This window comes from Parus major, chromosome 11, assembly GCF_001522545.3.
Source record: "Parus major isolate Abel chromosome 11, Parus_major1.1, whole genome shotgun sequence".
Classification (NCBI taxonomy): Eukaryota; Metazoa; Chordata; class Aves; order Passeriformes; family Paridae; genus Parus; species Parus major.
Window position 1 is genome coordinate 9,009,156 of NC_031780.1, and position 23,567 is coordinate 9,032,722.

A 23,567-nucleotide genomic window follows, 5' to 3' on the forward strand; every position below is an offset into this window, starting at 1 on the left:
TAACACTTTATCTCTACCAAGAACTTTATTAGCTTGGACTTGGCTTGATTATAGTTTAACTTCTGAAGGTATTAGATCACTGTTTGCTTGGCTTTTCTTAATATATTACTTTTGAAATATTAGTAAATCCTGATGGATATTTCTCTTTGTTTTTGAAGTTAAAAAAACTATTGAGACATAATCAAAGGTGCTATGGGTGAAGAAAGGCATTGCAAAATCAATTTTGTGATTTATCTTCAAAGTTCTTTTAAATATTTAATAACCGAAATCATAGTTAGTCCAGATTTTGTACATTACCAGTATAATATGATCACTTTTCATATGAACTCATAGTTCTGCCATATCTTCATAATTAATCTTTTTACTATATTCTAGGTGTTCTTGTTTTCTATTCCACAAATGCATACAGTTTATTTGCTTACTTTTATCAGGAGCCTATGTGTTTTCCTCCATGTTTTTTCAAAACTTTTACAAAATGTTGAATTACTTTATCTCCTTAAAACAAAAGTGCTGAAGTAATGGCAAGTGCATGAAATTATCAGTCAGTACAATTAAATTTTTCACTTTATTTTCCAGTTTAGTCAGCTGGTATCCAGTGATTTGAAAGTACTTGGAAGGAGCTCTTACACCCTCTGCAGTGATGGCCAGTTACTCATTCGACAAGTTCTCCACCCGGAAACATCCAAGAAGGTACAAGAGCAGAACTGGTGCAGAGAGGCAGTGCTGGGAGGGGAGTGATACAATCCCACCCTGGGAACTAGAGTGTCCCAATTGAAGATGATCCCCTCCCTGCCTGAGCCCTGAGTTGCTGAGTAGTTATTTTAGGCACTTGCTCTTGAAAGTCAGCCACACTAACTACTTGGACTCCCAGATGGGCATAAGGAAGAGGAAAATTAGGAAAAACAGGATAGAGACAGAAGCAATACAAGAACTTTGAGATCTGTGTGTGGAGTGGAAACAGAGGTACAAATCAAATCTCTGCAGAAGTGATGGAGAGCTGTTGCTTTGCTTAGGCTTGTGTTAAACCAGCGTCCTGTGGAGGGTAAGCACACAGATGGTGATGTGGCCTGGCAGTGGTGCCCCATCTGCATTTATTCAGTGGGAAGCAGAGCTGCAGCTTGTTTCCTACCCCCACATGAAGCAGTAGTTTCTGCTCCAAGTTCCTGGAGAGTTTAGAGCACCCTGTCAAACGCAGGAAGGAGAACATTGCCTTTGTGCAAGGTGGTGGCTCTTGAGTTTGCTGACTTAGCAGGGTCTGCAGGAACCCCACAAGAATAAGAGCTGCTGACATGGAAGGATCTGGCCAGTTGTAGGGTTCTTTTCTGGAAGGTACTGAAAGAGATTTTGTATTCTGTGACAATATTTATTTAAAACTCATCATCACGGTTTGGTACAAATCTGCTTTTCAGTGTTAGCCACAAAAGATAAAATAGTGTCCAAAATGGGAATTGAACAGCAAAACCTAGATATTTTTAATTTTTTTTCCCCAGCCATCCTCTCCAGCTGTTTTTGCATGGGTCTGACTCCCAGAGGCTATTTGACTTTGTTCATGTAGAGATCCAGATCTCTAGAGTTACAGAATTTGAACTGTGTTACAAAGAAACCAAACTGCTCCATCACCAACAAGCTGGTGACATGGAACTACATGATTTTTGAGAGTGCCTCATTCACTCCAAAAGTATTAATTGAAATTTAAAGGGATAGTATGTACAAAACAAACATTTTTGCCTTCCTTGCAGAACTTCTTGTTGTCGGACTGCTTCTATACCTTTTATGATCTGCGCAAAGAGTTCCACACATGCTACCCTAGTTCAGCCGCCGTGAAAGATCAGACTATCAAAACCATGGCAGAATGTATCCTTTTGTGCAGCTTATATACCACAATCAGTTAAGATTCCTTGAGTTTTATCTCTGTGATTGTAATAGAGTTTAGAAGAATAAAACTAGATGTGGGTTTTAAAACTCACAGATAGTTTTAGGTAAAGTGAAAGGAATGCCTACTTAAGTGTGTGTTGGGAGAGTGGCTCTGCTCATAATTTTTTTCCCTAAATTGAATCTAATTGATTTCTAAACCATATTTAGTAAATCTGCCAAAGAAAAGCATCACTTGCATTGGTGCTTGATCTTAAAGGAAAAACTGAACTGTCAGTGGGCCTTTTCAGCACCTGCAGGTTTCCAGTGTTTGAAGATAGTAATTATCTTGCATGATCCTGACTGAGTTCAAAAATAAAGCAAAACCAAAACTCAAACAGTACTCTACATCTAAATTCAAATTAGAAGGATTGTTGCGGCCCATCTGAATCAGATTAAAGTTCAGTTAGGTTTTAAGTGATAGGAACTTATTCAGCTTTTTCTTTTTCAGACTGTCAACACTGAAATTATGTAAGCTTTTAATACTTTTCAAACTGTTGTCTGTTAAAGTGAATATAAACCAGTTTATGAGCAGAGTAACATGTCTAATAGCCACATGTCCCCACTAAGCCCAGTAAATTTGATTATTAGTTCTATGTTAATATAAGAAAGCCTTATGACTTGTTTACAAAGGATTGTGCAAGTCTGTTATTTTCTATAATCACCTGTTCAGATCTAGGCTTAGCAACAGATGAAGCAGAGGAGGACTTTGGTGTGTGGCAAGTGAAGACCATGGTGGCTATAATTTTCAGCATGCTCTCAGAAGGTTGTAGTAAGTTAACTATTTATACTGAAAGCTGAAATCCTTCTTTTCTGAAAGAATTGGCAGTGGTGCTGTCATTCTTAAGTAATCTCTGACCCTGGTTATATTTAAACTTCCTGTTTTGTCACAGATCACGTATTTACTGAGCCTGAAACTGTGAAATACAAGTATGAAACAGGTCCTTGGTAAGTGCCCTTGTCACAGCTGTTTACAAGCAAAGATGAGTCTTGTGTTACAGCAAGGAAAGCTTGTGAATATTTCCCCATGGTCATGTGCAAGCAGGCTGGCTCCTGAGAACAGCACAGTGCACTCAGCAGTCCCTCCCTTGCAGACAGACTGTGGCTGGCATGCTGAATGCTGTACTTTAGTCCAACTCTTTAAAGTCATTGCATGTTAAATGCTCTTTGTTCTCTTACTTCTGTTTTGCATGGCATTGAGGCTGGCTTATCTTACCCAGGGTGAAGAAATATTTGTGAACTTTCCCTAAGTCAACAGGGCTGATGGCCAGTGCACCCTGCATGAGCTGAGCTGTGTGGTGCTTCCCAAAGTGGTTTTCCATGCTAAATTGGGTGTTGGGTTTAGGGAGTTCTTTACAAATCAGTTCTTTACAAATGCATTTCAGTGACCAGACTGAAATATTTTAGGCATAAGTAATTTGTGTTGCTTGGATTGCTGCATCTTTCAAATAAAATTAATTCAGTTCCTCATTACTTTACATTGAGGCAGTTTTCTTATTCTTTTATTTAAGGAACTGCAGTGTGGTGACAACATTGTGCATCTTCAGTGTCGTAGACATGAAGGAATTATCCAAGTTATCTTCCCTTTCTTTATTTAATTGAATAATGGAGATTGGGAGTATATTTTCTGTTGAGACTCTCCTATTTACAATTCAATTAGTTGCAATCTGAAGTTTGGTAAAATATTGGAAAACCTGGATTAAAGGATTAAAGCTTACTTTGTCTTGTTTTTCTTTCTGTGCAGTAGTAAATCTGAAACTGTGGACAGTGAGACTGTAATACGTGCCAGAGGCTTGCCATGGCAGTCTTCAGACCAGGATATCGCTCGATTTTTCAAAGGACTCAACATTGCCAAGTAAGATAAGGAGAATTTGCCTTGCTTTATCACTTTGTCTCTAATAGCAAGTTCCTTTAATATTTGTTTAACACACATCCCCCACTGGAGTCCTTCAATCTTTCCCTTTTGATTTGGTCCCTTCCCATGCTGTGGCCATGACAGCTAAACAGGTTTACCAGCCTTAGGTGTGGAAGAAAATGTTTTGAAATGTGTGAAGCAGAAAAGAGACTTATCAATTGAAAACAAATACACATTCATTTATTGGTAGTATCTTAAGGGAGAAACTCCTATTCCATTAATCAAAGCAGAGGCCAAGACATGAAAAAGCTTTAGTTTTGTGCCAGCTTATTATTCTTCTATACCTTCTAAACAGGCCACATTCAGAAACTTCCAAGTACTGTTTGGAATAAATTTTCATATGACTCATGTGTATACCTGTATATAGATTTATGTGCATACATATATATGAAGAGAGTGAGTTTATTTAACATACTTGTCACTTAATATACATTCCAGATCTCCAACACTGAAAAAGTATAATTTTTTATTTAGAGTGATGAGCAAATTCAAATGTGAATCTCTGAGATGATAGGAAGGACAAATTTACATCTTTATGGGACTTGAGAAAGTGGTGAACATGAGATCCATGATCTCAATGAAGCAGATTTTAAAGCATAATTGCGTGACAACAAAGATTAAATTGTGGATAGTAGCAATTTATTTTTCAATCTGTAATCTTCATGTTAAAGTCTGATTCCTTTGCTATTCTTACACAATTATTTATTAAATTTATTAAAGATTCAGACTAAGCTAATATTTGTTGGTTTTACCTTCCAGAGGTGGTGTGGCTCTTTGTCTGAATTCTCAAGGAAGAAGAAATGGGGAGGCTTTGGTTCGGTTTGTCAATTCTGAACAGAGAGACCTTGCCCTGGAAAGGCATAAGCATCACATGGGTAGCAGATACATTGAGGTAAGAAGTTGTGACTTGAAACAGATCTTTGGAGAGAAACCTGAATATTTTAGACTATGTTCTCATTTAAAACCAAACTGTGCTTCTGTTTTGCTCAAAGAACCAAAATTCTCTCGCTTGTGAAAGAGTGTGTGTGTGGCTTAAAGCTGAACATTGTGATTTTCATGTGGGTTTTTTTTGTTCTTTCTTTTCAGGTTTACAAAGCCACTGGGGAAGAATTCTTAAAAATTGCAGGAGGTAAGTGATGTTAGAGTTCAATGTGATTGCTTAAGCATTCATAGGAATGTTGTTCTAGTTAGTTGTTTTTTTTTTTTGTTTCCTTGACTGAGGATGCAAATGGATAATGAAGTAGCTTTTCCTGTTCTACCTTCCAAGAATATTTGACCCTGTCAAGTTCTGTTTTCACGTGGTTGAAAGAGCAACCTTGGGAGAAAGAGCAGCCTTTGCAGTGGAAGCATTCATGTATCTTGTATCAATTCACACTAATCTCACCTTTGTTCCAATTTAATTAAAATACTAAACACTTGCAGATTAAGAGGTTTTCACCTCAAAATAGATTGCTGAGAGTTAGTATGGATCTTGGGTTTGTTGCTGGTTACTCATCTCCTGTATTCTTCCTTAACATTTCACTGCTGCTGAATCCTCTGGTATTGAGTGCCCAGCACTGACCATATGTTCTTGGCTGACCATGTGCTGTTATCTCTCTACCAGGCACCTCCAATGAAGTGGCCCAGTTCTTATCTAAGGAGAATCAAGTTATCATCCGGATGAGAGGCCTTCCATTCACTGCTACTCAGGAAGATGTCTTGGGCTTCCTGGGGCCGGAGTGCCCAGTCACCGGAGGGAAAGAGGGACTTCTCTTTGTCAAATACCCAGATGGCAGGCCCACAGGAGATGCATTTGTGTTATTTTCCTGTGAAGAATATGCACAGAATGCACTTAAAAAGCACAAAGAAATACTTGGAAAACGTTACATTGAACTCTTCAGGAGCACAGCAGCAGAGGTCCAACAGGTTGTAGCTATTGGTTGTGAGACTCAAAACTGAACAGTTGAAACATTTCTTCTAACACTTGCCCATATATATGTTGTAGACAGCCATGAACATTTATTATATAAAAAATGTCGAGAAAGGCCAATATATGGTTCCTAATGGGCATGGGAAAATGTGCAGCACTGGTTTTGCTTTGTTTGTTGATTTGGGGGGACTGTTTTAGTTTTTTTTTTTTAAGCTGCCACTGTTTGAGTGGTTTTTTTAATCATCCCTCGGACCATAAAGTAAAAATCAGTGCATAATTTTTTTCTCCTCACTGAAATCACAAAAATAATTCTAAAAATATAGTAGTTGATAGCACTGTAAAAATGCTTCTTGAAAATCCTGTATTGTCTTTAAATGCTAGTCTCCATGTACAGAATTTCTAATATTGAATCCAAATCTGGATGCATGAAATGAGCAACTGCTTTCTTGGAAGCTATGAATTAAGAGGATGTATCTGATTTTTTGGTGAAAGGAAGTATTTTTTTTTTTTTCCTGAGGTAACATATTTCCTTTTTCCCTATCTTCCACCATTTCCTATCGTTATCTTCTTAAACTGGTAAAACCATTTTATTTTGTCATCAGCAGCTTATACCTGTGAAAAATACCACACATTACATTCTCATTCCTGACACAGAATATTTCTAGACTGGTGGCTCCTGAGGGAACCACTATTAGATTTGGTCTGGTCTTTGCATAACCACTGGCTATAAAAATGTAATACATTGCATTGTATTACTCTGAAACCTATGTGACAGGTGAAATCTTTCTGTAGAAGGGATTGGGCAAGGGAAAGAATATGCACACTTGTAGACCCATTGCTACTACTGTGATATGGATATTCCCACAGCCAAGAATCTATGTGCTGTGAAGACTGGAAATGGCATTTCCCCCTCCCCTACAACTTCCCTCCTGAGAGAGAATGAAGCAAAATCCTCTAAGGAGCAAGATCACTCTGACTCAGTGACCAAGTCTCTGCTTCCACTCTTTTTAGGTAGACCTGGATATAACTTATATTCTACCAATTTGTCATTACTTCTTCCTCTGTGACAGCTGTCTAGGCCAACACCTGAACTTTTTTGCTGTTTGGGCAAGAGATTATTTCTTAGGAAATTACAGGCTGCTTTTTTGAGTAATTACAAGAAGTAAAGTCAGCTCTCCTCTACTTAGTGTTAGTACAAAGTAATTGCAATGTTCTCTACACAACTAAGAGAGATTTCTGGCCTGAAATGCATTACAAGAAGATTCTTGAAACAAACTCCCTAAGCTGAATCACTTTTAAAAAAACTAAACCTTTGCGACCTATTTTCTTGGTACTTCTTTCATGTGTTTATTTGTGATAATCATCACTAAAAATGTTTTTCAGCACTAAGCACCAACATGTGTCATATGTTCTCTTTGTCATTTGGAAATGAGTCAAGAGAAGATGTTGAGATCAAAGTCTCTTATATTCTTATCCTTAATTTTTTTTTCCTCAAAAACTCTGTACTTGGAGATGAGCACTTGGGTTAAACAAATAAGCACCCTCACTTAACCAATCAGGTTTTAGAATAAATTATAATTAGTGCTTTTACTTACTAGCTATTTCAGCCTCAGTTCTTTTAAAATTACTGTTTTTAATTTACCCTGATTTAGCTAAGTATACAACAATACTGGTTTATTAGCACAGATGTGATTTCAGATTTTCCTTTTTGAGATACTAAAAACAGTAATTGGCTTTTAACATTTTAAAGAAAAGTCTGTTTTTGAGAAAAGTCTGTTATTGAGGTCTAGCAAATTGAATTTGTTAGCCTTCCCCTCTCCTTTTCTGCATTTGAAACTTTCAAAGGATTAACATGAAACTAACTGCAATAATTTGGTGTAAGAAGGGTTTTTTTCTCTGATGTTGGGAATAGTATTGTGAGAACTGCTCTGTCTCAGACAAATGATTGTAAATCTGCATTGCTGTGGGTTTTTTGCCAACAGGTACTTAATCGATACATGTCAACACCTCTTATTCCAACTCTTCCAACTCCCATCATTCCAGTCATACCCCCACCGTACACCATTGCCACGGGCAGCATCCGTGACTGTGTCCGGCTCAGAGGTCTTCCTTACACTGCTGGCATTGATGACATCTTGGAATTTATGGGAGATGCCACAGGGGATATCAAACCCCATGGAGTTCATATGGTCCTTAATCAGCAGGTAACAGCATTTTGCGTGGGAGTAATAACTTTGCAGTGATTGAACCGGTAAGAAGTCAGGGCAGCTTACCTGATCTTGGCTTTAGTCTTATCCAACCTTGGGAAAATACAATGTTCTCTCTGTCTGTCTTTGCTTCATTTCTCTTCTCCTTTTACATACAGTCTTGTTTTTCTCTCCCTGTATGTATATATGCATCAGCGTGGGGTAGATGAAGCTTGTTCTATGAATGATAACCTTATCCTAGAGGCTGTTTTCAGCCAGAGGCTGGAGATACACAATAGAAACGTCTCCTTTAGGTGGAATATCTGTTCTGTCAGCTTCAGGGTTCCTGCAGTGTTGTTTGAGTGGTCTTTGGGTAAAAATGAGGTTTTTCTAACTTGATTAGCAGTTGCTCAGGCTTTAAAGAAAGTTGATAATTAAAAATTGTGGTTTGCGTATATTTTAATTATGTGGTCATAGAGATATATTTTCCCTGTTGTCTTGTGTTAAAAATAAGTTCTCAATGACAGAAATACTGAGGTATTAAAGAAAACAAATGAGAGATCTACTGTATTTGTTTAGTGGGTTTTTTGTGTGTATATTTTTTTGGTTAAGGAAGATTTTGTATTATATACAGACAGGTATATCTGTCAGACTGCAGAAAATCAGACCTGGAAATCATCTCTGATGTAGCTATGGACTTACTAAAGGATCTGAAACTTTATGCTATTGTACTATTACCTCCAAAGTAGTTGTAAGGAAGGCAAAGCCAGGCTCTTTCTAGAGCTTCACAGCAAAAGAATAAGGGACAGTGTGAATAAACTACATTACAAAAAAATCCCAGTTGGGTGAAAAGCAAAAAAAATAAACTCACGATGAGAAATTAGCTAAGCACCTGAACAGATTCCCAGAGGTGATATGGAATCTCCATCCCTGGAGATGCTCAGATTTCAAGTGGAGAAGGCCATGAGTGGCCTGATGTAAATTGAAAGTTAGTCCTGCTTTGAACAGCTTTTGGATGAGACCTCCACATTTTTTTTCCATGCTACATGATTCTGTTTCTTTCTGCAGAGGACTGAAGTAGCATTGTGTTAACTGGGCACTTGTTGCATGAGTCTTGATTTTTCTGCTCCTAAATAAAATTGTTGAGTTGTGAGACATTTGTGCCAGAGAAGGAATAATAATACAGGCTTTCAGTAGATGTTTGATCTTAGTCCTTTCTGCATTTCTTGTGATCTGGGTGATTTAATAACAGATTGACCTACAATTATTTCCCCGCCTCCCCTAGGGACGACCGTCAGGTGATGCTTTTATCCAAATGAAATCTGCTGACAAAGCCTTTATGGTGGCTCAAAAATGTCACAAAAAAATGATGAAGGACCGTTATGTGGAAGTATTCCAGTGTTCTGGAGAGGAGATGAACTTTGTTTTAATGGGTGGCACTTTAAATCGTAGTGGCTTATCCCCACCGCCATGTAAGTTACCATGTAAGTCTCCAATTCTTCTGCTCTCTGCTGCTAAAGGCTGATATGTGGTAGGTGCTGAAGCTTTGTGGCCTTTCACCTTTTGACTCGGGTTTTGCCATGATCAATAATCATCCATCTGTGTACATACTAAGATTGGAATTGTTCCCTTTGGGCAATAATGGGACTGATCAGAGGCATTTTTATCGTGTTTTCGGTGGTGAGTAGAGGGCAGCAAGGCCTTGCCAGTGAAATTGTTGCACACTTTGCTTTTTGTGGGTGTACTGTTCTTCTGAGCTCTGCAGTAGACTTGCCTGTAGTGAAATCTACTTGGAATGAGAGGGATTTTTAAAATGGGGAGAAGTTCTATATTCCAGCTGCCGATGAGTGCTCTTGCTATCTTGCCTCAGAGCCTTGAGAAGGTACTCTTTGGGCTTCTTTTTGAAGGAAAACACCCACTGGGATGATATACTAACCAACCATAGAGTGCTGAAGATGAATGGATTTTAATTTTTTTATTTTAAGATTACAGTGGACCTTACTGAGGAACGATAATGCAATTTTACTGTACTGTTCTAATTAGTCTCACTACCAAATCACAAAGCAGATACTGATGTGTATTTGCAAAATAGTAAAAAGCTGCCAAATATAGTATATAAAGCCAATTTGACTGCACACCAAGCCAAGTTTGTTGTTTCTGTACAAATCAGTCATTTATTCATCAAAATGAATCAGACTAGTGATCTAGTGGGGTATTCTCCCATTTGCTATATCCTAAAAATACTTTTTGAAGTTGCAGGAAGCTTATATGTGAAGTCTCATGGTCAGCAGCTATGGATGCCCATGTGTAGCTACTATTATGGTGCTTTTGTCCCACAGAGTACAACTTCTGTTAGAAAACACAAGGGTGTGTTGGTGTGCACGCCTGCTTTCTCTATGCACATGGCTTTATGCTTTCTTTTAACAACTCTGAAGTTCCCTACTTTCCATTTACATATAGACAAGGCTGCTCAGCTCTAGGAGTTGTGAACTTCTAGGAACTGCTCATTCCAAGTGCCCTGGTTGTTTTTCATGGCGATGTAGCAAAGGTCTCCAGGGGAGAGGCTAGAGAGCAGTCTTTGCTCAAGTGTTCATCAATCATGCCCAGATGGTTTTAATCACACTGAGGAGAGGAATTACTCATCTGAGAGTTCGCCATTCTGATTGCTTTTTGTTGCTGTGTCTCGCTTTGTTTTTAGGTCTTTCTCCACCAGCTTATGCTGCTTTCCAAACAGCAGCTGTGATCCCAGCGGAGGCAGCAGCCCTTTACCAGCCACAAGCCCTCTTGCCAACCACCAGGACACCCCAGGCCTCTGCAGCTGCTCCTCCAGCTGTTACCTACTACCCAGCCCAGGCTGCTCAGCTTTACATGAACTACACAGCTTACTATCCCAGGTAACCCTGAGATTTCACTGCTTCTCTTGACCTTTCATCCCAGTGCAGCAGGCAGCTCTGTGAACATTTGTGAACTGCTCTTAAATTTGTACTTCTAGTGTAGGCAATCCCAGGAATTTAGTGTTCAGCAACAGATGCAGAAACCATTTTAACTGTTTCTCTGTAACCTTGTGAGGGGGCTCCTCTCTACCCTCACCTCTCAGTTTGTTATTTACAATACTGTTTTTGTCGGGAAAGGCTCATCATGGGTGTGTACTAGGTTTGATTTTGTCTATCAATGAGACCAAAGAACATTTTTACATGCGAAAGCAAAATAGATCTCCACCTTTTCCCTTCCCACAGATGGTATGGCATGAACCACTGAAGTCTGGTACAGGGGTTGTGGGGAAATAGCTTGTTCACTGATAGCTCCTAGGCTTGTGACACTTGCTAGCTTGAGTATCTGGTAATTTGCTAGACAGACCCTGACTGGAGATGGAGATGGTAATTACTCTTTATTTTGTGGCTCAGAAATGCCAGATTTGGGCATTTTCCTCATTTTCATATTATGACACACCCCTCCCCTTTATTTATTTGTGTTTTTATTAATGATCTTAGAAAAGTCATCTGCAGCTACTTTTTTCTACTCCCCTGTGAAGTAACAAATGCCACTTGTTGTGTTTAACTACAAATGTTAGCTATTTTCCCTTCTCTAAAAATATGAGATGCTAAAGAGAAATTAAGTCCACAAAACAGTCCACATCAGGATTGTTTGTTTTTCTGTATTTTGATTATTTTCAAATCTAAATTTTCAGTTTCTTCTTTGCCTGTTCTGAGTAGTAGAACCAGTTATTGATTTTTGTAACAGCTGTGCTCCCTTTCTCTTTCAGTCCTCCAGTATCCCCTACCACAGTGGGGTACATTGCAGCTCCTCCAGGAGCTGTGGCAGCTGCTGCCTCTGCCACCCACACTCCGATCCTACCCCAGCCTGGAGCCTTAGTCCGGATGCAGGGCTTGCCATATAACACAGGAATGAAGGAGATACTCAGTTTCTTCCAGGGGTACCAGGTTAGTATGCAGCCCTCTCCTTGAGCTCATGTTTGGACCTCTGAGTATTGATCAGTGGAGGTCAAACTGAGCAAGTGAGTGTTTTTGGAAGCTGCCAAACAAGTGTGCAAGCTGCATGTTGTATATTTAACTGGCAGGCTGAAGTGTAACACACCATTTGCCTTATTTCTTATTAAAAAACCAAATCCTTATTTGGAAACCGTGGTTTGGTGTCTGGGTTTGGGGTTTGAGTTTGAAGACCTCAGAGCCCCAGTGTGAGTAGGGCTGCAAAGAGGCTGCCACAGGAAAGTAGGGGCTGCCAGGAGTTTTCAGTCCTGGCCACTTGGTGATGGGAACCTTTTGGTAAGGTCAGCATTTGACCTTCAACACTTAAGTTTGCAGATTTCTAATACAGAGATCTATGAATTGGGTGTGGTGACTTGCAAAAGGAGAGACACAGATGTCCTGGTAAAACGCTGTTCCAAGTTCTAATTATTTTGGTTACAAGCAGGAATGTCTTTCATTAAAGCTGTATTACATTGCAAACTAAAGGAAATCTGTGTTATCCACACTGTCTATATTGACAGCAAATACACTATAGGTAACATCAGCCTGTATGGACTGATGGAATGCTCTCAGGTGAGCAAACAGAAACTTATCTTCTTGATAAGTTAAAAAAAAAACCCACAAAAAACCCCAGCTACAAACACATGTTCTGGTGAGTATTTACCTCCTGTGGGTAACAGCACTTACACAGCTACCAACTCTGCCCTTTTGGGTACTGCTTGGAAGCTCTGACCTAAAATCCTCTTTGTGGTCTCAAACCATTTGAAGTGAACAAGTGATTTGTATTAAAAGACAATGATTTCTGCGTGTTTGTCCTTCAACTTTCTGGGATAACAGTGATATTGCTAGAGTTAATAGGAAACATTCAGGCATGGTATGCTTTCTTTCTTTCTTTCTTTTTTTTTAACCTTAAGATTCTTAGAAGACAATGAGCTTTAATTTGTTGAGCCAGATGTCTGGTATGCAAATTAATGTAGACTGAGAACAGATGGTCAAATAAGTACTTTCCAAGTTTTGGGTATTTGGAAGATGCAGTGCTCTACCTGTTGTGTCACATTACATTTGTGTTTTGAAAGGAATTTTGCATACTCAGTTTTTCAGTGGAAAAAGATTGTCACATTAAAAGTGTGGTGAATGTTGACAAACGGTAAAAAGAAACTGAGTATTGTATTTTAGGGCTTTTTCTTCTACAGATATTTCCAAAGTTCAAACAAAGTTGGGTTATTTGTGGCTTTCATGATGCCCAGACAAGTAATAATCATTCATCCTATTGTTTAGCCATCAATATTTTGCCTTTTAGTTGTTTCCTAATAGCTGGGGGTTTTGGTGGATAGATGGTGGATGTATTAAAAGTCTAAGTGTGGAAGCTTATTTGCCACATTGAAATTCAGCTAGAAGTGTAACTGCACTTTTGAAAAATGTGGCCTGAACCTGTCCATGCATGGAACAGGTCAGTGATGACCTCTAGTATCTCTACCTTTCACTATATCTTCAGTTTAGTGAATCTGGACTTTGTGTCTCATGCTCAGTTTGTCCTTCTCCTCGTTTCTGCATATGGAGAGCAGTTCCTGGTGTTTGTATTGCACAATTAAATGGTTAGATGGACAGAAATTTTGCTATAAGGTGAAACTATTCTGCTGCTGCAACCTCCCATGATCATCAGTTACTGTTGTTAAATCGGTCACCTCTTCGATTTCTTTAGAAGATGTTGTCCAAATGAGTTCAGTTTAAAATCTTATAAAGGAACCAGGAATTATTTTGAATTGTTCTTAGAATCCTGCATGTATTAATGCTAGTTTTATACTCATTCATCTTTCAGGGGAAAAAGAGATGGTGACTTACTGTAATGGGACAATATTACATCTCTAGAGCAATAACTAACCTTTTTTTCTTTTTTCCTCCCCTTTCTTCACATTGTTTTCTCATTTCTGCTGCTGCCCAAGGATTTATTGCACGATGCTTCTGCTCGTTCATAAAGTGAGCCCTTAATAATCATCACTGGTTTGGGCATGGTTTTAATCTCTGTACAGCTAATTGATGTTGGTATTCAATGGACTTCAGTGTTGGTATTCTGGGAACCAGATTGGAGATACTGAGATTGAAGGGTGGTTTTTGTCTTTGTGTGTCTTTGTCTGAAAGGAGCAGGGTTTACATTTTAGTTCTTGCTTTATTCTCTTCTGGATTTTTCCTTCAGGCTTCGTGGGTTCTGTATATTGCATGTGTGCATATGTTGCTACTTAAGTGAAAGCACTTTTCATACCAGACCTGCCTCTTAAGAGATAGACTTTGCCTATCATGGGCTCCAACAAGCTGGTCTCAACATCAGTACATGCTTCTAAAAACAAATAATTTAAAAGTCTGCAGATCAGCATTTTAATTTTCATTGAATTTTATTAGCATTAGCCTCTTGTTTAGTGTTTCAGCAACTCCATTTCTTCTTGCAATTCTGTTTCTTGCTTTTATTAGTGAAGATTCCTTCCAGCCTGCATGTATTTATTGTAACTTGGATTAAGCAGTTGAAAACCTCAGGAAGAATTTTAATAGTAAATCAGGGAGATGGAAATTTTCCCCATCACCTTTCTATATAATATTGTAGTGTACTGTAATCCTTAAAAGAGCTAGTATTAGTATTTTCTGATTCAGTAATTCACATTAAACTGCCTTTTAGTTGTACTGTAAAGCAATAGGGCCATTGATTTGAGTCCGATTATATGCTGGATACATATCTAAAGGATAGCTGAAAAAATCACAGAACCTAAGTCAATTAGAACCATGTTGAAAAAACAACAAACCCCAAAATAACCAAAACAACAACAAAACCCTCACCATGCCATTCTCCAACACAATTTTGTATTGTGGGGTAAAGCTTGAGGAAGAAGTGGTGCAGATATAATAATACCACACAGCAAAACTCCTCAGTGTTACTTTAGGCCATCACCCTGTACAGCTGTAGAAGCAGTGAGAAAACTCTAGTAAATAATGAATGAACAAGGGCAATAGTTGTGATGGATTTATGTAAAGTTGGTGCATAGCAGAACAAAATTTTTCACTAAAGAATTTTTATTTTTCTTATTTAGTGGCTAAATACTTAATGGGTTTTATTACTTAGCCACTAAATGAATCAATGCAAAACTATTTAGTCTCCAAATACTCTTGGGGTTGGGGTTTTCTTTTAGTTTTCTTTTGTTGTTGTTTTTTGGTTTGGGTTGCTTGTGTGTGTGTGTTTTTGTTGGTGTGTGTGTTTTTTTTAAAAAAAAATTATGAGTATGCAGATAGTGATAGGGTTGGTATCATGACAAGAGCCTTCAGGTAAATATAAAGGCAGATGCAGTTTAGCTGTGCCTGTGGTCTTAGCTGACCAAAAACTAGTTCACAGCTGTTGTCTTGGCTAGGATTCAGCCTCCTCTCAGTAATACTTGGCCAGTTTCTTGGAGGTTGGCATGAATTTGAAGTGGACCCATGCCTGCCTGAAAAAGACCCTGTGGATTAGTTCTTAGAAAGCAGACTTCCTGTTTAGGTACATTGTGTGTAAGTACAGTAATAAAAAAAAACCAAACCACCAAGCTAGAAGATGACTAAGATTTAGGGGCCATGGTCACCATCTGAATTTTTTTTAAAGCCCCCTGATTCTGCTGAAAAAGGCTGGGATGGAAATGTAAGGACTTCTTTGTGTACATATTTCTACATAAGAAAAGCTTAAAATAAATAGTTCTTTAAACCTGTACTGGGCTTAAGTGTCTTTTGTCTGTAGCTATAAACAACTTTAGCAGTATATTAATATTCCAAGGCTTCAGAGACCCAGGATTTAAGACTTGCTGGTGGAGGGGAGGAGGGTGACTTGTGGTTAAAACAGTAATAAGGAAGTGAAGTGGATGGATGGCTAAATTCCAAGGGCACTAGTGACATTTTTTTTCTCTGTTGTATCAGGACAACAGACTTCATTGTTACTGACTTTTTAGGGATTAGGAGTTTTTTCTCTGAAACGTGTGCTTAAACAAAGAAGTATTCTCTATTTCCTTTGGGTTCTTTTGAAATCTGATTCTCTGTAGTCTGAGAGGGGGATACCCCATCATCTGTGTGCCATCCTAGGTATGGCACCCTCTGGGGAAGGGAAAAGGGAAGTGGTAGAGGAAGAATTCCCACTTACTGGGATTGGAAGTCATCTGGCAATACAGACACTATTCCATGCTCACTCCCACATTCTCAGAACAGAGCACACTGTTTGTTTTGCTTTATTCCTAAATTTATCTCCCTCCTGTGTGGAGAAAGCATCTGTGAGACAGGGATGAGTAAATTAGTGGTTACAGTTTCTGTCTGTTGCCTCCCACACTTGAAGGAAGAGACTGAAGTGACACCCTCTGTATTTTTGGAACAGGCATTACCTCTTTCAGTCTCTGATGCACAGAATGTTCAGGTGGTACATCTTCCACAGAGTATTCAGGTATTTGTGGGTGTTAGTATTGGCAGTCTGATGGTACAATTAATGTACTTCTAGGGGCAAAGCCAGTTTAGGGTATTTCTCCTGACTCTTATGCTAATGGTTGCTGTTGCCTACCTTCAGATCTGATTCTGTATTCCAGGCCTAGTCTAGCTAGGCTTTTTTCCAGAGTCTGAGAGTTCCCTTTGGGAACTGCTCTGTGATGAAATTTATGGGTAGTTAGGACAAGAATTGCAGCTGCCTTCCTGAAGTGGCCATTTTGCCTGTGATGTTTTCCTTTTCTATTATTTGCTCCTACTTTTTCCCAGTTGGAGTGCTTCTAAATATATTTTCCACTTTCAATGGTGGGTTTGTTTTTTTTTTTTTTTAGCAATGGGTTATTTTCTCTAGATTGCTTTGTATGTGCTGTTTTTAGACTGAGTTTTGAATATTCACTGTAGGAACTGCAAAATGAAATGGAAATCAATGCCTTACTGGTTACTGACCTGGTTAAAGCTGTGCACAGTCTGTGAGGGGAAGACAGTCCCATGTTTCTTTCAGCAAGAGAAGAACAGAGAAATAAAATAGGTTGAAGAAAAAGAAAATTCAAGGAGAAAGTATAGTGTATTATGTCTTTATTAATTAGTTTACCCTTGGTTCAGTCCTGTGTGGTTGGATGCTCTTGCTTGGTTCTTATGGGTTCTGAAATGCAGACAGAATAAGAAATATTCACAATCATGTGCTTACTCAGGCAACAGGGTACTTTTCATTTTATTCAAAGAATTTACTGTTCTACAGCTTCTGTTTTAATTTACTGAAGTCTCTTGTGATTAGACCTACCCTTGTGATTAGAAGCTACTTCTGTTTCTAGGTCTTTTGATGAATTTGGTTTTCTTCTTTCTTTCTCACTTTCTTTAGGTCTTTCCCTAAACTCTGATAACTTTGTCATTTCTGTACAGGGTATTTTCCCAACTTTCATATTTTCCAGATTGTTTATTCCATTTCAGGTGTAACTTATGAAATTCTGTCCCTTACAAGAGTAAGACTATATAACTTTACCTACTGTACATCTACTGATAATCTAAAGTATGTACTATCTTGAGACATTCCTTCCAAAGAGTAAACTTACATTTTGTAGATTTGTTTCAAGGGCAGGTCTGGGAACTGATAAATCTAATATTTGCACGGTCTGGTTGCCCTGGCAGAGACTATCTAGAAAATACTTCTTATGTTTGTCTTTTACTTAATGGCATGGGTTTAGATGTGAAGGTGGCTAGAATTCAGTAGTAAAATTCTGAGGGTTTCTTTTATGTTCTCTGGGCTCCTGGTTATTGTTTTCTGTGAAAGGTGTATACTGTGATGGTTGGTGTTTTTCTTTTCAACTTCCCTTTGGAATGATATGTGTCCTGTATGCCCAAATATAATACCCTTTCTCCCGAAGCTGGCAGGAGACCTTTTGTATTATAGAAACATCAAAGGAAAGGCAGCATAGTGCATCTACATTGTGTGCATTTGGCAATCATCTGAAGTGTTAATGCAAAACCATTAGCATTAGTCCATCTGGGGGGAGACAGGAAACTCTTCTTGCCACTGAAAAGACATTGTACAGTTCAGGTCACACTAAACACTCTTGTCTTCTGGGTTATAGAAGCCACACAAGTAGTCTTTGCAGCATGTGTAAGAATGCTCAGTCCCTTTCCAGGATGTGTGATCTGGAAAGATTATGTACTAAGAACAAAATTTCATATTCTCCATTTTCTGTATTTTGTGTATTTTCTGACTATATATGTCATATTTGTACCAGGCCAATAGTATGAGTGATTACTGTTCAGATTCAGGATCTCAAATAATTCTTAGATCTGACTAATATATGAGGTTTTCATTCTGATTTGTTGGTATGACTGTTCTGTACAGTCACTATTTTAATTTTAATATTTAACTTCTACAAATCTAACATGTTGCAGTTACACAGTGTAGTTTATTTCATTTTCCAGTGTAGAAATACACTACACTAGCATAAATGCTATTTTACCTTATGCATACATTCATACTGGGGCACTGATTTTCTCTCATTACATTGCTGCAGTCTATAGAGTCCAAGCATTACATGCAGCTCAAGTTTATCACTCTACCCTAGAAAAGCTGCACTTTATTTCCATGAGCGCATAAAAGATCTGAATGAGATCCATACAATTTTTCTGATCCTCCCACTTCAGTGTGCAGGCTGGAAGATGCTCATCTGTCCCAGTGAGAGCCATTACTGGGTTCATGATTGTTATGAAAATGTAAGAGTTTGGTTACCTGGTGCTGCCATCTCATGTGTAGAAGGAAAAAAGAAGCACTTCATGGTCTATTTCCCATCCTTGATAAGGAGTAGTTCAAATACACAGTTTGGAATATTCCCCATAAGCATTTATTTTATTTCTACGTCCAGCAATACAATTACTATAATTTTTATCTTACATAAAAGTAGTTTCTGTCCAACCAGTGTCTCCTGCCAGTTGTTACAGCTGATGCTCTTAATTGTGGTTGCAAATGATGGTCTGTGTGGCTTTCTGTGCCAGACTGTTCCTTCTCTTGCTGATTGTCCCATGTCACACTTGTACTGTAGTATGCACCTGATGACTACAATGGCCTAATTCAGCTGAGCGATCAAGCCAGGAGTGTGTTACAAGCACCGAAAGAGTGGGTCTGTTTGTAACTCTTTGTAACTTCTGAAGAAGGTAAGATGTGACTGGCAGAGCCTGGGTCTCCAGAGGTGAATGGGAAGGGAAAGAAGGGCTTGGTGCTACAGAGATCTTTGCTTGTGGCTTTTCCCCATTAGTAGCTTGCATTGGGATCCTGGTGTTAGTCTTTCTGCTTCAAAAATCAACTAACCTAAAGAAATGTGCTGACTGTGATCTGTAGCTGATGGGGCAAAAGTGGTGGAGGTAGTGTGATTGCCTGGTACTGCTTAGATGACGTGTTCAACTTCCAGAAGGCTTTGTTAATGCTTGTATCTCATGTGAACCTTTCAGTCTAACATTTTCCTTTTAGAAGAGTGGTAAAAGATGATTTTTCCCACTGATATTGCTAGAAAGCACACACAAATGAGTGTGCAAAAACCCCCAGACCTCTGGCTGTGACTTTTCTGTACTATATAACTGGCTAGAAATTAGTATCTCTCTTTCTTGATTTCCCTAATGGAATGTGAACTATTACATTCGTTTTTTCAGAAGAGGTTTTTTGGGTATAGCAACTTTCTAAAGCAACTAATTAGATTTGCTAACAGTAAACTTGCCTGCATTTCTGCAACTTCCAGATAATTCTTAAAGAAATTTAGTTATGGCCTATGTGGAGTACATGATGCCACAGTACTACTGTACTCCATTCAAAACGCTACTGACTAGTACATTTTCTTTTTCCTTAAGAAAAAAGCCGAATAACCTTTCAGTTTAAAAATGATAATCGCATATTGTGCCTTGAGAGAATGACTTTGATAGACAAATGTACTTTCAGTAACAACCATCAACTCAGTTGTTTTCAAATTAGTTATTTTCTGGTGTTGGATTTGTAGAGAGCAGATAAACTGCATGGTCTGGTGATTAACTGAAAAACCAGATCAGCAATTGGTTTCTACTAAGTATGATATAGAAATCATTGACTGATTCATGAAGTAGCTCAGTCTAAATTCTAAGTGGTACAAAGTAGTATTATACAGGTACTACTCTTATAGAGTAAAAAAAAAGTCTAGGAAAAAGGTTCGTGTGAATCTGAATCTAATTTTAAAACACACATGTGCATACATAAAATCTATTTGTCTAGAAATATCTATAAATAAGAATTTAAACCCAGTATGTCTTAAAATGAAGCTGAAGGGGCTCATTTAGCTCTTTTTATTATGTTGCTTGCTGAATGTATAGACTTCTCTGCTAACTGTCTGTGCAACTCTGATAACATGAATTTCCAGATCCCTACATTGGTATTACACCAATACTGCTATTTAAACTTGTTTTAAAGCTCTTCTCTGTGTTCAGAGGTCTAACTGTGTTCCATGTGTGTTTTCAGCTGACTCTGAGCTACAGTATTAAAGTTCTATTCTGGACTGATGGTAAATGAGTTGATCCCATATGGATTAACAGCAGAGACTTGGTTTTGAGAAGAGCATCTTTTAGCTCAGATTTGCAGCTCAACCCAAGTTGTGCACAGCTTTCTCTGTGAGAGAAGGTTACTCTGAAATAAATCAAGATTGGTTCAAAAGTAGAAGCTCTAGTCTTTAGACATGATGTTTTAATCTGTTTTTGGATTTCTTTCTGCATGCTATATCTTGACTAACTTTAGTTCTCTAAGAAATAATAGAAAGTTACTATTGACTGTCTTATGCATGCTTTCGGTTTGTAAAATGTACTGTTGCTTATATTTTAAGAATATTTTTACTGCCTGCTCAGTGTTTGGGTGAGTGAAGCTCTGGCATCCACTTGCTTTATTTTCATATGTTTGAATGTCAAGCTGATATATGATATATATGATATATGATATGAATGAAATGCTATTGGTAATAACTGAGAAGTCTGCTATTTCTTGTAGTATACCGGACACACATAAATTCTACAGAAATGAAACACTTAAATGTTTTAACCTTTTATAAACTCAAGAGCACACATGTCACATGAACTTAACTTGAATTGTGTTAATATTCATGAAACTGGTTGGTTTTCCAGCATAGCTTTGTCTGACACTCTTTTTCAAAGAAAAACTAACCTTGTATGCTGAGCTTTTGATCCTTCAGTCTCTGATTTTGAAACTTCTCTGGGATTCATTTTTATCCAACAACCAGGAGCTCCAAACTTATCTTGGAAGAATTTCCTGCATCTTATGGAAAATGGATGGGGTACAATAGGGCTGACAGTGATGTCTGCTTTGAACTCAGCAATTTGGAGCTGCTTTTTAAGACTTTATGAGGAGGACAAATGCCCTCAAAAGTAAATCAACTCCAATGAATAAATAATCTCATCTGCTAGCCTGCATTTTCTTAGCCTTGTTAAAATTACAATAAATATTTAATTCAGTTGCACTGCAAACAAATTTTACTTAATTTTTCTGAAAAATCTTCCTTGCACTGTATACCTGTGTTGAGTTCAGCTCATTCTCCCAACACAGAACTCATACAGCTCTTATTTTTTTGCATGTGTGTTGTTACTTGGGTTTTTTTAACTGTGTGTGAGTATTGACATGCTTTAATAACCTTTGTCACTTGGCCAGTAGTCCATATAGTACAAGAATTATTCATGCGTGGACTTCTTGCTCCATTCAACTCCTATTAACATCTAACTCTCTCCCTTTATCAACTTTTAATCTCAATTGCTTCTCTAGCAAAATTTTTTGCACAGAATTATGCCTACATCGCTGTATTCAGCACACCAGCAGAATAAGAGCTGCTGCTGTTTGCCAGGCTAAAAGCTGGATTTCCTTTCATCTTTGATTCCTTCTCCTTCCCATTCTTAACATCAGGATATTTTCACCATGAACATAGGAGTGGAGTGAGCCAGATGCACCAAAAAATACACCAGCATTAAAAACTGCATTTCCAGGTGTTGTCTCTGGTCTTAATAGCATTTTTTCTTTTGTCTTCTTGTACCACTGCAGCTCCAAGCAGATTCCATCCTCATGCTTTACAACTTTAGTGGCCAGCCCAGTGGTGAGGCATTGGTGACTTTTCCAAGCCTGGATCTAGCTAAGAAAGCAGTGGCTGAGAGAAACGGACAGCTCCTGGGAAGCCGCTGTGTACAATTGTACCTGGTCTAAATGAACACACTCTGGTGCATGAGGAAAGGATGTTGCACTCAACACCATGCCTTTTGCAAAATAAGTCTTCCCTTGCCACCCAGGCAGCAACAAATGTGCCTTTTCAGCATAACATGTTGGAATGCAGCATGGTGCATGTCCTTTTTAATTTGAAAAATGGCATCTCCTATGCCAAAGGTAAAGTGAAACCAAACATTATGTAGTTAATTTACTTAATTTCTAACATACCTGTGTAAAAAGAAGCAAAGCTGCTCCTGGCATGTAGTTAATTCTGAAGACAGTCCAATTGCACTTCAGCTACCACAGCCACGGGCAAAACTTAGTAGCATCTGAAGTGGAAAACGATGCTTGAGTCATTCAGATTCTTCTGTGTTTAGTTTTTAAGAGTTTACACTTGACAAAGTGTCTCGTTCTTGTAGAGTTTAAATGTCTTTAGAAAGGTCTTTTGGAATGCATGGCTTACCCAGTTCAAAGCGTAGATCATATTGATTTTTGTTTTGTTTTGTTTTTGACTGGAAAATATCAGGATGCTGGATCCTGAATGAAATTGTGCTTTTTCATGTTTTCATTAGACATTGTTTTACAAAAGCCATATTTGATCTTCTTACCAGTGTACTGCTGCCAATGTGTAAAGCAAAAAAATAAAACCAACAGCAAAACCAGAAAAATCTCCTCCTCCTACCCATAACTCCCTGCCCCAAACCCCAAATTTTTTAATCTCTACAGGACAAAAATGGCACATAAACCTGAGTACTAATAAGTTATATTTTTTTATTTAAGCATAATAGCTTTCAGATACTGTATTAAAGATTTTGCTCTAGTTTATGTGCATGCAATTTGTTTACATCTTTAAACTACTTTATTTGTATATTATGAAACAGCAAGATATGTTGAAATCTGAATTCTCTAGTGCATGCTTTTTTCTTTTTCTCCTGTGTGTATATACATAAGCTAGAAGTACTTTTATGTCATGTAGCATGTGTTTAAAAAAAAAGACATCTGCTGTAGAAGCACTAAATTACTTTGTTTTTACTGTGCCTTACTTCTAAACCATTCCAAGTGCAATACCAGCAGAGCAAAATGTAATTAATTCTGTTGTTGACATGTTCATGGATGTCTGTATTGATCTTTTTTGTTAGTGTACAATTTGAGTTGTACTTTAAAGAACTGAATGATGTATGCTTCTTTATATTACAATAAATAAAAGAGATGCTTACGATGTGCATTGCCTTTTGAAAGTTACTTATGCTTTGGTTTAACATATTTTCACAGAGCATCAGTCTTTGATAAATAGCCTTACACACTTTTCTCCTAGATTTAGATGAGCATTTGTACTTTGTGCCAGCGGTGTGACGTCTTTCTTTGGGGTTGTGGTGGGGTTTTTTTGTGGTTTTTTGTGAGATGTTTTTGTTTTCTTTGTTTTGTTTTGTCTTTCTGCATGTTCTAGTAAGGCAGAAAT

The 23,567-nt window shown here is 38.1% G+C and overlaps 1 protein-coding gene across 6 annotated transcripts in view; it reads left to right on the plus strand.

The window, feature by feature from the left end:
• ESRP2 (epithelial splicing regulatory protein 2) overlaps positions 1–23,331 on the plus strand; it is a 41,934-nt gene extending 18,603 nt beyond the window's left edge. For 2 of the 6 annotated variants that reach the window (XM_015640140.3, XM_015640139.1), the window contains exons 4-16: positions 577–690; positions 1,740–1,854; positions 2,585–2,683; positions 2,805–2,859; positions 3,656–3,766; positions 4,586–4,718; positions 4,913–4,955; positions 5,430–5,731; positions 7,718–7,939; positions 9,207–9,405; positions 10,620–10,815; positions 11,685–11,862; positions 21,950–23,331. In XM_015640140.3, the coding sequence (XP_015495626.1) occupies positions 577–690; positions 1,740–1,854; positions 2,585–2,683; positions 2,805–2,859; positions 3,656–3,766; positions 4,586–4,718; positions 4,913–4,955; positions 5,430–5,731; positions 7,718–7,939; positions 9,207–9,405; positions 10,620–10,815; positions 11,685–11,862; positions 21,950–22,108 (1,926 nt within the window). In that variant the 3' untranslated portion in view covers positions 22,109–23,331. Of the gene's footprint in view, positions 1–576; positions 691–1,739; positions 1,855–2,584; positions 2,684–2,804; positions 2,860–3,655; positions 3,767–4,585; positions 4,719–4,912; positions 4,956–5,429; positions 5,732–7,717; positions 7,940–9,206; positions 9,406–10,619; positions 10,816–11,684; positions 11,863–18,935; positions 19,048–21,949 lie in introns of all 6 variants that reach the window. The other 4 variants (XM_015640143.1, XM_015640144.2, XM_015640142.2 and 1 more) reach the window with 4 other exon arrangements.
• Positions 23,332–23,567: the final 236 nt, after the last annotated feature.